Here is an 18,015-nt window from a genome sequence, read left to right on the forward strand (position 1 = left end):
ATCCTTCAATGTGTGAGACAATTGCACCCTAAATGCCAGTGTGCCCCTATTGAGAAGCATCATCTCTAACAGTCCTTTGAACGAGCCCTCTACATCTCTCTACATATACATGATGTTTGCTGGTGGGTTGGGAAATATTTGGATACTGTATGAAGCATGCAGGTCTCCACCCAAACCCACAGGTCAGATGACTGCTGTCCAAACATTAGGATCTTTAGGGCTGCAGATGAGATGCTCTGTTCTTGTGCATGTCCTGCTTGGGGGACTGACCCTACCTTGCCGAAGATTTAGTTGAATTCAGTTGAAGTGTACTATTTCAAACCATTTGCTCCCTTGTTCTGACAGCCAGCAGGAGCAGAAAACTGGCTTGCTCTTGTACTAACTGCGTTCTCAGAACCGTGCCTGCAGTGCTTTATCGTTCTGTTCAAAGCTAAGCAGTGCCCTCCTTGGGACATTCTGGGAATGTACAGTATTCATTGCTCTAAGAAAATGCCTTGGCCACAAGGAGAAAACATTCTCTGGCTGTGGCTTGAGCCAACTGGGTCAGCACCAGCCCGTGCAGATGTCTCTGTGGACAGAGAAGTCCCTCTGGGAGAAGGCAGCCCATGCTAGGGTGTGTAGATTGATGAGAGGAGTGAGAACTGTATTTCTGTCCTTACTTGCTGCTCTCCTGGCCAGGTGCTCTTGTGCAGTGCACTAGCTATACAACAGTACCTACTAGCTGGACCCTCCCATTCTCTACCAATTCAGCAGTCTACTCTTGGCTTCATTCAGGAGGCTGTCTCCCCATGGTTGCCTGAACCCAAAAGCAAAATGTGTGGGTCCCACCTACTTCTCAGGCTCTAGTTCTAAAGAATGGGCCTAGGTGTCCAGCCTCCATGGTCTGACATTCAGTGCTGTGTATACTCCGGTTCCAAATTGCTTTTCTACTCACTGCGCCCCAGACTCTGCTAAACAGGCTACTTTAGTCATTGCCTCCCAAATAATGCTTGTGAAGTTGCATCTCCACACCCTCATACTCTTCCCTTCCCCTCACCTTTTATCCAACTATTTCAAGACTTGGCTCATTTTCAGTCCTCTGGGAAGCTCTCTCAATTGCCCCCACTCAGGAGTTACTGAAAAGTGTCCTTGTACCTCCCATTGGTCACTGACTGCACAGTTCATGTATTGGGAACCTTGATTCTTAAGAAGATTTTAAGTTCCTTGAAGGTGGAAACCTAATGAGAAGACTTCTTCAGGCTCCTCTACTTAAGAATCATTCCAAGCAATTACCATGGAAACAAATATCTTCTCTTCCTGTCCTCTTGGATCAAAGCAAACAGACAAACAAACAGTTAAAGGGCAAGGAATTTGGCTCCCTGCCTAGGTTGGCAGTGAGAGCATCAGAACAAGGTTGAGGCCGCATCCATGCACCTCATTTAGTTAGGTGCCCATGAACTTGGCTTGGAATACTTTGGCCCCATCTTAAAGAAAGTGCTTCATTCTGGGGACACTGGTCAGCCTGAGGCCCATGCTCCTTAGTCCCACCACAGGAAGCCTTCTCTCTCCATCTGTCACTCTGAGACCATATTGACTGAAGCTCTGGGCTTACTCATATCCTGAGTCACCCAACCTTGCCTGGCCATAAAAACATCCATATCCTTATAGGTAGAGGCCTTGTAGATAGGTTGTTGAGTCAGATTTAGGAGTTTGAGAAAGAGATGCTTTGGATGGTTTTAAAAGCCTTTGGTGAGTTTGCAGAAGTCCTGGACTCAAATCCACCACCACTCACAACAGTGAATGTTTCAGAAAATGCCTGGAAAAGGGCATCTCTCTGCTGAATGACCCTAGTAATGTACTCATTCCCCAGGCAATTACTGAGCCACTCTGTGTTCCAGGCACAGTTCTAGTTTCTGGAAATATACCTGGGAACAAAACAGACAGAAATTCCGCCCTTATGAGCCTCCACTCCAGCTTCTGGCCAAGTCTGTTTTTCATATGGTCCAAGCACTTTGGCAGGTGTTAGGGCTGTAAAAGGGATGGCACGGGAGCCCCTTGGGTAGCAGTCTTGGCAGACACGTCTCTTAGAAATAATGCCCCAAGCCTCACTGTTCAAGTCTGGTGTGTGGAGTGGCCGCATCGGCACCTCCAGGGAGCATTTTAGAAATGTATCATCTCAGGCCCTTCCCAAGACCTTCCGAGTAAGAAACTGCACTTTATAATACGATCCCAGGGGAACTGTGTGCAGGGAAAGGCTTGAAAAGCCTTGCTACGAGACACCAAATCCCACCAGCTATCCTGCAGTGAAACGGAGCAGAATGATAAAATGCATTTGAGAAAGAGCACATCCCATGCCTCAGATTCAGAAAGGTGGCATGTTAAAGACTGAGACCTCCTCAGAAAGAAATGTGCTTAAAAACCCAATGCTCCCCAAATGTATTTGATGGCTCAACAACAAACCCCGACTGCAATCGCTCAACAGAACCAGCATCCTGTGAAACACACCTTGAGAAACCTGTAGTGGACCCTCTGACATCCACAGATTCAACTTTCTTGTCTTTAATGACTGCAGATGGAGCGAGTCCATGGGGTGATAACTGGCAGTTTTGCTGTGGAACAAATCTGAATCATGGGCCAAGGTCTCAGCTTGGGATAGGGTGAGGATCGGAGGGCTGGAAAGATAGAGGGGACTCGGAGACTGCCAACTACTGGTTAACTTGTGGCATAAGGAGGATATATACAGAAAACACTGGATTCTATATCTCAAATGTGTCATTTGGAGAAATTTAGGAGCCAATATAAAAATTCTTTATTTGTCATTTGGGGGATTCAAGAAAGTCATGGGCTATATATATTCCACAGGTGTCAACAATCTATGATGATGATGATGATGGCAAAGACAATGATAGATCACTTTTTAAAACTTACTATATGCCAAGCATATCCTAATTCATATGTTCCCAACAGCAATGCTAAGTGGTATAATCCTCATTTCTGAGGGTGAAGAAATTGTGGCACAGAGCTGGCTCCTCGTTTTGATCCCTTTCATGCTGAATGTGACTTCTGAGACCTAGGTGACAAGCAATGACTGGTGCAGACTAAACTGACCAGATGATGGAGTGGCCACTGGTCCCCTTTATCCCCCTAGCCAGCCCCCCAAGGCTGAGGGACTTGCTCAGAGCCCCATCCCAGAAGTGGGCAAAATTCAAATTTGTGCCTTAGCAAAACTTCCGGTTATCACACCATGGGCTTCCTCTTTCTGGAATAGGGTAAAGCAAGAACACAGAACCCCCTTTGGGGGTGCCACGTAGGTGTGAAGCAGCCCTAATTGGGCAGGTACAGGCTGGAGTGACCTCAGTGGTGGGCCTGGGAGGGGGATACTTGGTTTGCTCTGGGGCAGTCATAGAAGGCTCAGCGCAATGCTGGACTGCAGGTAGGACTAAGCTTGGATTGTAAGGCCTGGGATCTTCTCACAATGCTGGTCTACAGCCACTGTGTGGCCTGTGGCAGGCCTCTTTCCCTGGGTCTCAGTCTTTGAAAATAGTGATACACCCCCCACCCCACCACACCCGGACATGGGCTGCACCTTGGGTTTCAACGCAGTGACCACTTTTCAGGAGGTCCCTCTGGGGCTCCTTGGGGTTATTGCTGCTCCAGGATGGCAAATCCAGGTCATGCGAGAGGTGGCTTCACCCTCCCTCTCTCAGGGGCACAAAGAAGATCTGTTGCTTCCAAATTGTACCAACACACATGCCTAGAACCCCAGTAATGAAGCTGGAACCTCTACTGTGTGGTCAGACAAACCCAAGAATAAATTGCCCCTGCTTCTTGGGATGACACTAGGAATTCGCCATTATTCACTAGGCAGTCCCTGGGGCCTAGAGCCAATTCACTCAGTTTAAGATTCCCTCCCTTTGAGACAAAGTATAGGGTGGTGATAATGAAGTCAGTCAGGCACAGCCTTGAGTGCCGGCTGTGTGACACAGGGCAAGTCACTCAACCTCTCTGAGCTCCAACATGCTCATTGGTAGTTGGTATAAATGAAAGTACCTATATCCTGTGACTGCTGTGAGGTGCTGGCACATTATCAGTGCTTTGTAAAGAGCAGCTATTACTCTTGTTGTTGCTTGGACATTTGTTATGAGGGGGGAATACTGTTTTAAATTTGTTTTTTAAAAACAAATTTCTGAAGGCAATTTCAAATGAAACTTTAAAATATGTTTTTCTCTCCTTATAAAGTTAACATTTTTGTATGAGGTTAGGCATGTTTAAAAAAAAAAAAAATGAACAAATAGCAATCAAGGGCTTCTAAACAATTCCAAGGTCTCCCTTGCTGCTCTCTTCCACTAGTCTTCCACCCTCTCCCGCCTGGCAGCAGTCGCTGGCATTTTTTTGTATGGCTCACCCTGGAGGTCAGCAAGCTCTGCACCTCCTGGTTGGGAGCTGCCAGCTCTCCCCTGCAGCTGTCCCGAAGTCCTCCTGCTGTAGGTTGTCCCTTTGTCCCAGAGCACTCACCCTAACAGGGAAATCCCTCATTTCTTCATTAACTTCCAGGTTGCTCCCTGCCCATTAACGCTGAGCTGGAGAAGCAGGGTTCACAGGACCTTACAACAGGGACCAGGAGCAGCAGCTTGGAGATTCAGGCCTTCTTTGGCTTCCTTGACCCTCCTGTCCCAGGGCCAGCATCAGGGAGGGAGGAAGAGGACAGGGATGGAAGACTCCTCTGACAACCACACGGGGTAAGGCCAGGCTCACGGTCACACAGTGGCTGAGCCAGAAGACCAGTGTTTTTGCTTTTCTGTCTAATAATGGCTCCATCTATACAAAATTTTGGGCAGGAAGGGCAATGCATCTATCAGAACTCACTGGTGACAGGCGCAGCAGGAGCTAAATTGGCTGAGTTGAACCAGGCTGTTACTTCCTAGCTGTGTGACCTTAGGGAAATCACCCAACCTCTCTGTGCCAACAACTGCACCTACCGCATAAGATTCACTTAAGGATTAAAGAAGCTGATCAATATCAAGTGATTAAAATCCTACCTGGCACGTCTGTAACAAGGATTCTACATGGTAGATATTCTTATTGTTGCTGTTAAGCCTCATGAAGGCAGGAGTCTTTGTCTATGTTGGTTACTGATCTGTGTTAGAACAGTGCCTGGTACTTAATAGGTGCTCTATAAACAGTTGTTGGGTGGGTGAATCTATTTCTTTCAAGATAAAACTCTTTTGCAATGCAGCTATTTATCTTGGCCAGCAGAGGGCAGCAAATAGCTGTGACTGATTAATTGTGGGCAAGGGTGGTTTTAATTTTCAAGGCTAACGGACCTGTCCGTCCTGAGTCAGTTAGGGAAATAAAAGGTTGCCATGCACCTGTACGACTGGTCCTGACCCCTCCCACTTACCTTTGTGTAGGTTAGAATGATTGTCAGGCATTCAACTCACAAAAAATCTTGGTTCCATTTCTTAATTTATTTTCAATTTCCTTCCTTCCTCCCTCCCTTCCACTATCCCTGCTTTTCCTCCTTTCTCCGTTTTCTCTAATTATATTTCCCACTGCCCCTACACTCACTCCTCTGCATCAAGCTAGTATATTGTACACACTCCCAAACTTTATCTGTACAACTGCAGCTTGTAGTGCAAACCATGACATCTAGAGTAGATCCTTACACAGTATTCTTCCCAACCAATGAATGCTGCTAAACCTAGTGTAATTTTTTTTAAAAAACATGTAATTTGATAACTCTAGACCCAGAGAGGTACTATAGCTTGGCCAAGAACACACAACAATTAGGGGTAACATTGGAGTCCCAGCCAAGGCCTTCTGCTTCCATTATACAGCCTCATCACACACGTTCTCTTTTGCCAACAGGAGGTTCATGCGGTCCCTGTTTGTCATCCAGTCAATACAGCCATCAGCTTCTGGCCCCAGACACCTTTCCTCTGCACTGTGGCACAGACGAGCAGACTGCTTTGGAGGGCAGCTCCCTGGGAGCTCCAGGGACCCTGGCCAGGCGGCCACTGCAACTGACTTCTTCCTCGGCTCACTGAGCCCCTGCCTGCAGCTCTCGTGTTTCCTCTGTGCTGCAGTGAAAGCTCATCTTCCCCCGATGGCACATTTCTTTGTCACAGACAGGACCCTCACTGGCAGTCGGAGATGAGTTCTTGGGGAGCTTCTGGGTCTTGCTGGAGCCTTCTGGCACCACGTGTGGATGGGGATGGCTCCGACACCCAAGCCTCACCACTGCTCCGGGGGTCACCCGGTGACATGATCTCCCAGCTTGCTAGATCCTGTCCTTCCCCGTTATGATCCAAAAAATCATGCTAGGATAACCATCTGGAAAAAATGTTTAATTGATCTTCCAGCTGGGAAACAAATTCTATATGAATTGATGAGTTTTTAAAAAAAAACTAAAAAGGGGAATTTTTAAAACTAGAAAAAATATGGGTGACCTATTATCTTAGGGGATATTTCTTTAAGCATGAAAGCAAAACTAGAAACTATAAAAAAAAATGTACAGGTTGACTATATAGAAATTAAAAAGCTCTATATCCTGATAAACATCCAAATCAAAATAAAAGCTAGTGACCAATGAAGAAAAGTTGAGCCACCCATGTAACAGGCAAAGGATAAATATACTAAATCAGACTCTCAAGAAAATGGTAAAGAATCTGAACTGACAACCTAAAAATATCAAGACATAGGCACATGAAACATGCTCACTGTTACTGGTAGTGAAGTAAATGTAAAATTCAACTTCTGCATCTTGAAGTTGCAAATTTCAAACCTACATAGTGTCAGTGAGGATGCAGGGCCACAGGCTCTCTCATTCTGCTGTTGGCACACTTTTGGAGGGCTCTGTATGCTTACAGGTGTCCATGATAAATGTTTTTCTGTGTAGCCTTCATTGCTATCACTGTACTACCTATTACCTCCTCCCTCCCGCCTTCCTTTACCACATCAATATACTTTACGATGATAGGGACATTGTTTACTGATCTGCCCAAATGCTTAGAATAGCACCTGGCCTGGCTGGGCACGGTGGCTCATGCCTGTAATCCCAGCACTTTGGGAGGCCGAGGTGGGCAAATCACAAGGTCAGGAGTTCGAGACCAGCCTGGCCAACATGGTGAAACCCCATCTCTACTAAAAACAAAAAATTAGCTGGGCATGGTGGCAGAGACGCCTGTAATCCCAGGGAGACGCCTCCTAACTACTCAGGAGGCTGAAGCAGGAGAATCACTTGAACCCAGGAGGTGGAGGTTGTGGTTAGCCTAGATCGCGCCACTGCACTCCAGCCTGGGTGACAGAGCGAAACTCCGTCTCAGGAAAAAAAAAAAAAAAGTAGCACCTGGCCCTAAATTAGATGTTCAACATATTGAATGAATAATTGATCTTTAACCCAGTAGCTCTTAGGGATTGATACTAGGCAATAATCAGTGATGTACAAAAAAGATTTCTATCCAAGGATGCTCATTTCAACATATGTTGTGATAGTCAAACTTTGCAAACCACTGAAATGTCCAGTAAAAATTATGAACCATCCCTATTAGAGACTATAATAGTAAAGTCATTAAAATCATGTTATAGCAGACAACATAACATAGAAAGATTTCCTAGATATATTGTGAAAAGGGCAGGTTATATAACTGTCCAGAAATTTATTTTCTATGTCTAATATAATCTTAATTTATATAAATCTGCATATACATGAAAAAACATGTGTAAGAACATGCTGACATTTTAACAGTATTTCTCTGGATAGAGTAATTGTAAAAAGTTTACATGTTTTTCCTTACTCTTTCATGTCTTTTTGCAGAGTTTCTGCAATAGGACCATTCTGTTTTTGAGACTAGATTAAAAACAATGTAGCAGAGGCCATGGGTGCCTCACCCATATTCCTCAAGCTGGCCCTAGTTCCAAGTAGCTAAGAGCCTGGGGGTGGCCCTCTACCTACAAAGGGTGGGAGTGAGCGGCTCTCTCTCACAGCTTCCTCTGCCCCAGGGGACAACTCTGCAGCGTGTTCCTCACAGCTTGGCAGAGCCCCTGGCAGTGCACCTTGGTGGCTGTTCTTTGCATTCCCTTCTTCTCAGCCTCACTTCTCCATGCCACCTCAGTGCTTCCTGGCATCCCCTTTCAAGCCAGCTACTTGCACACAAATCCTTGTCCCAGAGTTTGCTTTTAGGAGGAGCCCAGGCTAAAAGGCACAAATGCTGTTTTAAAAATCCTGCCCGCTCCGTGTAAAGAAAGTTAGCCAAGCACAGTGCTATAGAAAGAACTTCTGTCTGGGCTGTTTCTGTGTGTCGTTCACTTTCAATCTCTCAGCATCCCTGAGTTGAAGAGAGATCTTGCTTAAATGGGAGGGAAGGCCAAAGGGTTTCTGGATACAGGAGCCACCTTGGGGAGCTTAGAGCCTCAGAAGAGGCAAGGATGTAAGTTATAAGAAGGGGCTGTCCAAATAATAAATGAGATTAATAAACCACCCCTGTGATGCCAGCACATGGCTCACCGCAGATCTGCCTCAGGCGTCTACCATTGCTATAGGATGCCATGAACACCTACTCTCCCTTATGAGGCTTAGAATCAGGGCTGCTGAGGACTTCAGAAATCATCTCATTCAGGTGAGGTAGAGGAGGTGGGTAGCTTCCGTGAGGGTCCCAGAGCAAGAGTTAGAGACAGAGCCAGGACCAGAACTTACTGAAAAGCTATAATCCAAGGTCTGACTTGGGTTCTGAGGATTTGCTCAGTGATAGATGACATTCTCGATTTGGCCTGAAGAGGGCAGACACTTACCATTCATGGAGGTGAAGAGCTTGTTTTTAAGGCCAGACTAACATCTCCCAATAAGGTCATTTGGTTCTAGTGAGAGTTACAGCTCACAACATTCTTGACTCTTCTGCTGCAAATATGCTACTGGAAAGACACTGAAGTTCAGAGACTGAAGTTCCTTTAGTTCCAACTCTGGCACTGTAATAGGTGACCTTGCACAGGTCACTTCACCTCTCTGAGTCTCACTTCTTTACTCATGAAGTAAGATCTCTACTCTGTGACTGAGAAGGTGGTATTGGGGGGAAATATGTCACTTACAAAGTTACATATTACAACACACATCACTGCTGTTAAATTCTGTGTGTGTGTGTGTGTGTGTGTGTGCGCGCACATGCACACTCGTGGAGAGAACTTGACAAAGGAGAGAGGCCTAGGCCAAAGGAGGTTTTTCTGGCCTCAGGTGAATATATATTTGTAAATTCTCTAGCAATTGGAACCAATCCACTTCGTACTTGGAAAAGACTTAACTGCTTTTCCTTATATTTCAAACTGTACTTTTTTAAATGCTAAAGATGTCCCTTAACCTAACTGGTGTATGAGGAAAAAATACATAACAGGGATATATGTAAATTTCTACCATTAAGTCAAAAATATTGCTGAATACAGAGAAGGTATTGGTAATATTAATTTTTAAAACTAAGTATTTTAGTAGTTACTTGGTCATGAGAATTAAAAAAGTAAGAAGTATTTTTTAAAATCCTGTACCATTTTCCTAGAACATCAAGCCCTAGTACAGGAAGGGACATTTTCACACTAATCTGTGCCAGCTGGAGCAGTCCTGCCATCTGAACATCATATTTTGGAACATTGGGAAGCTAGGATGCAGTTAACAGGTAAGTAGTAATGGGAGAACTTTCTAGAAACCATGTCTGGAGGAGGGGTTCAGGAGCTGAGATGCTGCGCCTGGGGAAGGGAAGACTTGAGTGGGGCAGGCCCTACAAAAAGGAGTTTCATCAATCCAAATAAGTACAAGTCACAAAGGAAAGGTCTGGTCTCAATAGCAAAGGGCATTCTTCCCTGAGAGATCAGTGTGTTGTCACAGGAGACAGCAAGCTCTGAACACTTCAAGACATGCTTAGAAGGCCCCTCGATGTCAGTGGAAAAGGGGTTGCTAATGTCATCTCAGAAACCAAGTTATTCTCATACAACAAAATCAATCACGTATCAAAACGTGATGGAGAGCAAGCCTGCAGCAGTCAGATGGTTCCCGGAGCACTACAGGATAAAAACGGCCTTGAAATACAGAAGACAAAGTACAGGATCATGAATGTCTGGATGCACCAGCAAGTTGAGCCTGACCAACTACACTGACATCCTGATGAGTCAGCTTGAATCAAGAAGATGGGTCCCAAATAATTCAGGGTCACGCCTCAGAGAGAGATGGGGATTAGTCAAGTATGTTCACTCTCTCACTCACCAACTCTCCCTGATTGAATTCCCACACTATGCTAGGCGCTTTTTAGGGAGCTGTGTATATTTTCTTTGGAGGCACAGGGTTAGGACATTATTATCTCCTCCAAGGATACCAATTTATCTGTGTATTTATTCCTTGTATACCAAAAACCTTCTATTTCCTCTTTTAGCCTCCATGGTTACCTGAAAATAGGAAGGGAGGAAGTCTACAATGCTGGAGCCACAAGATATGTGCATTCTTTACTGTAAAAGATCACACAGAAATTCTAGTTTATAGATTCCCCAATGTTACCATTCAGCCTTTGGAAGCTGATTCAATTTGAAAGAGTAGATAAAATACAGTTTCTAGAACTGCCAAGGTGAGGATGAGACCCAAGACCACGGTGTGGCCACTACCATGTGAACACTGGGAGGTCCTCCAACCTCCCCTGACATTTCTCTTGAACTTCTCAAAGTTACCTGCTGGGACCCCAGGGGTGTGAGTTCCAAGGGCCCCATCAGCTCTGAGATTATAGGCTGAACTCAGGCATCAGAATTGTTAGCTTTATCTCAGTTCTGAGAAATGGTTAAAACCACCCTCGGCAGTCACATGTGGAACCACTTATTTCATTACTATGGACATTTTCTTGTAGGAATAATATAGTGAAAATCCATTGGGATAACCAACATAAAACTGATTTTGTTTTCTATTTGATATAGCAATTGAATCTTATTTGTCTGTTGTATGTATTGGTAAACTTTCTTATTTTTTAAAAACAGACCTGGAAAATTTTATACTTTTTTCCTATAATATATTTTAAAGCTGCTTGAAAAATGTTTATTATGACAATGTATAAAACTAGTTTACATGGCCAATAATACATTTTGTCTCTAGGTTGATGGTCCTTAATAAAAGCAATTTCTCACCTCTGGAGTTCCACTTCTCTTTCCACTGATTGAAATGGGTTGCATCCAACCTGCATTCTTGAAACTGAGACTTCTTTAGTGAAACTCCAACATCCACCACACATTGATGGAGAACGCAGAACAGCCAGGGGACATACTGCAACCCCCCTCCTTTGGACCTCAAGTTTCTCCTCCACTGTCCGTTTGTTATTTCTCTCCTGTCTCAGGATGAAAGTGTCCTTTCACTCCTTCAATGCTAACTCATCAACTTGTACTCTTGGTCCCAAAACTTTGATTTTGCTTGTGGCTTACATTAGCTCCTCACTGTCTTTCCTTCATGGCTGGATCTCACCCTTCAGGTTTACAAACTTAGTTCACTTCTCTGCAGACTAAAAAACACAAGCCTCCACTTTATTCTGGCTCCTCTCAGAGCAACCATTCTACCTCCTTCCTTCCCATCACAATTGCCCATTGACTCTGCTCCACTTCTCTACCTGCTGCCCTTGCCACTTAAGAAGGTCACACAAATCCAAACCACCAAATCCAAGAGACTTGGATCCTTAAATGCTGCTGAACCTCTCAGGACATCTAACGTTGTTTTTTCTTCTTTCTTCCTTGTGAATCTGGTTCTTTCTTTGAAACCCCACATTTCTCTGATTTATCTACCTTATCTGCTTCCCCTTTCCTATCGAATATAGCCATGTCTGGCTCACTACTCTTGGTGGGCATCTGCTTGATGTTTTGCTGCTCTGCCCAGTTGTCCTTCTCCTTCTCAATGGTGGTGGCTGCCCAATCTGCTGGACCCCTCAGTTCTAATTGTTAGCTCATCGTTTCCTCAAAGAGATGGCTTTTAAAACCCAGCCCAGACAAACCCAAACTCGTCATCTTGGCCACTGTGCTAGATCTTTCCTGATTGTTTGCCCAGTTCAAAATGGATTCTCCATTCTTTGGAGATGGACACCAATCTATAGGGTGGGCCCCAAGCAGCCATTTGACCTGATTTCCTGGTCACAGGTGACTGGCACAGGGACAGCCACCTGCCTAAGGCTCCTAGTTTTTAAGTGAGAGAGACAAGAACTGGATAAAAACTCAGCAGTGAATGGTACTGCTCTGTGAGAGAAAGGTGCATGGATTCCTGGTGCTACGGGCCCTTTGAGCTGCCCCACTTCCCATCTTCCTGGTTAATTTAACTCTTCCACGGATCTTTCATATATGCTAGGAAAGTTCTAGTAGAGTCTCTCTTTTAGCTAAGCTTGCTAGAGTGGGCTCCTACTTAGAGAACTTTAAGCAGTGGATCCACTGACACTCATCATCCAAGAATCTCTCTTTCTGTCCGAAACCCCACCATTCCCTTCCCCAGCGACGGCCTGAAATTTGACTCTGATCTTACTTTCTGTGCAGCCCACATCCAGAACATGGAAACCTTGTGCATTTTATCTCCAAAATAATCCTCTCCTCCAGGTCCTCTGCTACTGTCCTGGTTCCAGTCTCTGTGATCTCTTTTCTGGGCTTGTCCAGCCTCTGCAGGCTCCAGTGATCATTCTGATCATATCACTTCTGCCTAATATCTGAGGCTAAGTCTTGTAACTCTTACTGCAGCATTAAAAACCCTTCTCCATCTGGCTCACAGGTGCACAGGGCTCATCATCTGCTATTTCCATTCCTATGTGCCAGCCAGGCCTGATCCCCGACCTTATCCAAAACTTGTCCATGCTTTGCATCTTCTGTGATTTTTGTACTGCTGATCCCTTTGCCCTTTGGCTCTGGTGAAATCTTTCTTCTTTAAGGCCTCTCTCAGGTCCTTTTCCTAACCCAGGGGATACAGAAACGTTCCCTCCATCTTCTGGGACAAGAGTTCCCTGCTAGACTGGGAGGCACAGCTCCCTTTGATTCCTGGCACTGCAGTGGTTGATCAGTAAATGGATATTGAGTGTACAGGATCGTACACCACCCAGTGTCTACCAGATTAGGAAAAGGTCTAGAGAGAAGAGCCAAAGTCAAAGTATTTTCTGCTGTCACTGCTTACCATGCTGTAAGCCAAAGTCAGGAAAAGGAAGGCTAGGGATGCTGAGTGGTGAATTACATGGACTGTACCCCAGACCTCCAGACCTCAGCATCTGAAAAACAAGTTACTCATAAGACTGGTTTTAGACTCCAGGAAAAACACATTTATGTGGCTTATTGTTCATAAAACACTTCCATATACATGAACTGATGGAAATGTTCACTGTGACCCCAGTAAGCAGTTAAAGTTTATGAATATAAGTGAGGAAATAGCCAGGTCAGATTTAAATCACAGACCTTCGACAGGAAACAGTGTTTCTTCTCTCTGCTACCTCCAGTGCAAGTGTTAAAATACAATGAGAAGGCTACTGGGGAAAGTCTGAATAGGGCAGGAGACGGCTCTGCTTCTAAAGCATGTGATGTTTTCCCCACCTTTGTTGTCACACATATGAGCATCCATTGCCAGTCTAGGGGGGCTAACCACACAGGACAGAAAATGTCACCCTTTCTCCAGGAATAGATATTATCCCAAAACACTTTCATTTGATGATCAAGTCTATTGGTTTTTCAGAAACCTATTTTCCCAATCAACAACGCACCCCTAGGTTCAACCTGGAAAATAATCTGCATGCATGTGTATGAGTTTGAGCAGGAGGGGGTATGCATGTACACATATGCATAGACATACAGGTTTATTTAAATGATTGGATCTACACTTTTGGAGGCTATTTGAAGTATCTTATCAAAATAAAACGCGTTTTAAGCAAGAGGTTAAAAAAGCTTTTCAGACCCAAAGGTCATTTAATACAATAAATCCTACTTGGGTAGTTTAGCAAACATTTTTTAAAACCCACATCCAACAGATTGGTTAGTATTAGATATACAGATTTGGTTTCAAAACTGAAATACCCCGGTGGAATAGAGCTCATGAAATTCAGTTATTTTATATTATGCCACAAAACAGGGACACATACCTATTGACAACTTAAATATTAACGCAGTAGGCTACCTGGTGATATAAATAGGAAAAAAACAGTGGTCATGGATTAGGAGTGAGAAGACTATGACAGCAGCCTACCTTGGACTGGGACTGCAAAGAATGTTAAAATCTATCCTAGAATTTAAAACAGGAAAAATGTCAAATATTCCACTCCCCATTCGGCCCAAACCATCCCCCAAGGAATACACCCCCCGCCCTACCACATGAGGTTTACTAACCACCTGCTACAGATGTTACTATGTCACTAATTAACAATGATCACAGAAAATGTGTCATACCAGAGTTTTTGTTATCATACACAATGCATTAGTGGCTGCAGGAATCTTCCTCCAAAAGCTACCGTCAGAAGGCAAACTGACAAATGTCCATGCCGCTGGTCCAAGAAACCACAGCTAAGAGCCACGAGGCAATCGTTTGTACATTGAGCTCTCTCTGGCATGCTCCCCGCTCTAGTTAGAGGGGCTGGGGTATGGAGAGACCGTCCCAGCCGGGCGCTGCAGCCTCCTACTCCTGGGCCTCCTTGCGGGTCAACTTGTAGATCTCAGTGGGTCCGTCCACATGGGTGATAGTGGTGGTGAGCTGGAGTTCTTCCCCACTGTGGACACCCAGATCGCCTGAAATAGGGTTTTCTGTGTTAGATGTGTTCAAGGAGGAAGGAGAAGCAAGCTGGGTTTCATCTCATGGACAACTGCCCTGACGCTAGCCCTCTTTGACATTCTGAGCACACAGAGAAACCCAGGGCACACAACATTCAGAACAAGGGCTAATTCCAAACCTGTTCACTTGGGCTTTGCAGAACTTTTAAAAATATCACTTTTGGCTCCCAGATGACAGTCATGAAGATACATGAGTCAGCTCACTGCTATTATTCATAGTAATCATTAATATTTAATGAGCATTTACTTTGTGCCTGACGCTATTCTAATCACTTTGTAAGTGATCTTCTTTAATCCTTGCAGAAACCCTCTGAAGTAGGCAGTATGAACCTGCCAGCCTTACAGATGAGGAAGCTGGGAGGTAGGCAAGGTAATTGTCCTGGGTTGAGGAGTAGGCTCACAAAAGAGCTGGCAAAGGAATGTCTGATGCCAACACTGATGTGATGGGCTAAACCAACATAACACACCTCCCAACGGATGGCTCTGTCAGGCACCAACACATTTGCTGTGAATAATTTACTACAAAACAGGAGCCAGATGCAGTGGCTCAGGCCTGCAATCTCAGCTACTTGAGAAGCAGGGGTAGGAGGACTGCTTGAGGCCAGGAGTTGAAGATCATCCTCGGCAATAGAGCGAGACCCTGCCTCTAAAAAACTTTTTGTTTTAATTATCTGGGTGCAGTAACTCACACTTGTAACCTCAGCTACTCAGGAGGCTGAGGCAGGAGGATCACTCGAGCACAGGAATTCTAGGCTGCAGTGAGCTACGATTGCACCACTCACTCCAACCTGGGTGACAGAGTGAGACTTTGACTCTAAAATAATAAAAAATAAACTACAAAGCACCTACATCACGTGAAGGCAAATAAGATCTGCTTATATCTATCCATAGATTGGGCAAGGAGCCATATCTAACACATCTAGCAACAATGCGAGGCTTTATTCTCCGGGAAAATAAAACAGTGCCAGAAACGTGCTGTGAATTTTCTTCTGCCCTCAGGATTGCCCCAAGTGTTCTGAACTCATTATCAGTGGACACTGTACTGCTAAAATGGAATAATTTGGACTTTTCTAAATTAGTAGGAGAAAAAAATTTCTCTCAGTGAAACCTCGAAAACTCTGCTACCTGCCATAAGACAAGTGAACGTAAAAACCACAAAGGGAAAATGGAAATCACAACCACGCTCAGTTCGACTGTGTGTGGGGGTGCATACGTGCACAGATGTTTGTGGAGAGGGGTGCTGGGGAACAGAAAGTTAAACTTGTGTCCGTGATTTTTATATTGTGCACAGATTATATGTATCATGTTTTCTGGAACTGAAGTTTTTCTAATTTAAAGCACAGAATTAAGTAACTAAATGCTGTTTTCCATTGAAATGCCACACCATAACTTAGAAGAAACCTTGGCCCTACACTTAGGACTAATAATCTTATCGCTAATTTAAGAACTGCTGGGCATCAATGAATCTGGTGGCCTTAGAACCCCAGAGGTCACTCCCACCCACTGGCCCAGCGGGCTGCTTGGCTGGGTCCCTTCACGTGTGCCACATAGTACTAGTTTCTCATTGTAGACCCATTTCTCTGTGGCTGCACAGCAAAATCAGTCCTTTTTTTTTTTTTTTTTTTTTTTTTGAGATGGAGTCTCGCTCTGTCCCCCAGGCTGGAGTGCAGTGGCGTGATCTCGGCTCACTGCCAGCTCCGTCTCCTGGGTTCACGCCATTCTCCTGCCTCAGCCTCCCGAGTAGCTGGGACTACAGGCGCCTGCCACCGCGCCCGGCTAATTTTTTTGTATTTTTAGTAGAGACAGGGTTTCACCGAGGTCTCGATCTCCTGACCTTGTGATCCACCTGCCTCGGCCTCCCAAAGTCCTATTATTAAATGCCACCCTGTAAGCTCTCTACCCAGGAGATTCCCTGGCCTCAGAAGCAGGCTCATTGGCTGCTGCAGAGGACTGCTAAAGGCATTTGGGGCTGTTTTGGCAAGGGTCTAATCCACAGGACTATGGTAGAGAAGGTATTAAACGGGCATCAGTCCAGCCTCCGGCACATCCACATTCATCTGCCAGAGCACAGATGCCAAGTAAGGCTGGTGAGAGGCTTTAGCTGGGCTACTTTGGGCCAAGCTGAACCACTGCTTGTACAATGAGCAACTACTCCCAGGCCAATAACTTGTATTCTCACTGCTGCAACATCTAGTCCACACCTCAGTCAAGCACAAGCAGTCTAAGCCTCACATTTCTCAGTCAAAGCTATGTCTGGATTTGCATATCTGGGCTAGCCATCAGAACTTCAAAGCCAGTTTCATGATCTGCATGTCTGTGTGAGTCATCAAAATTTCAAAGAGAGTCCTGACGACCCCAGTGGACCCATTAGCACTCATAGCCGTTTACCTAAGGAATCCCTTTCCCTGAGGACTTCTTAGAAATAGACACTAGAGAGTAATTCTACTCAAGTTTGAACCAAAGATGTTAATTCTTTAAACTTAAAATATGACTCCAATTAGCAGATCCTAGAATATGCATATGATCCTACTGATCGCTTGAAAAAACAGCCAGAATTGCTTTGGCTTCTTTATTTAAATGGATATCTATGTTATAATGCTTATCACATGCCTGACACAGTTCTAAATACTGTACAAATATTAATGCACTTAATTCTCATAGCAGTCCTCAGACAGAGGCACTATTACCATCACTCCCATTCTGTTGATGAACAAACTGAGGCACAGAGAGGCTAAGTAACTTGCCCAAGGCCCAAGCTGCTAAATTGTGATGTGGGAGTCAAATAAATAGGTGCCAGGATGCAGGCTCTCAACTTTTGGGTTCTGCTGCCTCTTCTTAAATATTCAAGTTTCCACCAGCCAGTGAGAATGCCAGTGAGGTATGAAGTCCACATGCAGAGCGTTACGGTTAAAAATATCCACATACAGCCGGGTGCGGTGGCTCACACCTGTAATCCCAGCACTTTGGGAGCCTGAGGGGGTGGATCACTTGAAGTCAGGAGTTCAAACCAGCCTGGTCAACATGGCAAAACCCTGTCTCTACTAAAATTACAAAAATTAACCGGGTGTGGTGGCGCGTGCCTGTAGTCCCAGCTACTCAGTAGGCCGAGGCAGAAGAATGGTTTGAACCCGGAAGGCGGAGGTTGAATTGAGTCAACATCGTGCCACTGCACTCCCGCCTGGGTGATAGAGTGTCTCAAAAACAAAACAAAAAACCACATATAAAATAATTTGAATAAATTGTTTAGCATAT

At 44.8% G+C, this 18,015-nt stretch overlaps 1 protein-coding gene across 3 annotated transcripts in view; it reads right to left on the minus strand.

Annotated features, from left to right (window-relative positions):
• The window catches only part of WLS (wntless Wnt ligand secretion mediator), a 134,329-nt gene that overhangs the window by 13,111 nt on the left and 103,203 nt on the right, over positions 1-18,015 (minus strand). For 2 of the 3 annotated variants that reach the window (XM_025377888.1, XM_025377895.1), the window contains one exon: positions 13,783-14,721. The exons of the other annotated variant lie outside the window; for it this stretch is intronic. In XM_025377888.1, coding sequence (XP_025233673.1) covers positions 14,612-14,721 — 110 coding nt within the window. In that variant the 3' untranslated portion in view covers positions 13,783-14,611. Of the gene's footprint in view, positions 1-13,782; positions 14,722-18,015 lie in introns of those variants that run through there. 3 annotated transcript variants of the gene reach the window in all.

This window comes from Theropithecus gelada, chromosome 1, assembly GCF_003255815.1.
Source record: "Theropithecus gelada isolate Dixy chromosome 1, Tgel_1.0, whole genome shotgun sequence".
NCBI classification, from domain to species: Eukaryota; Metazoa; Chordata; class Mammalia; order Primates; family Cercopithecidae; genus Theropithecus; species Theropithecus gelada.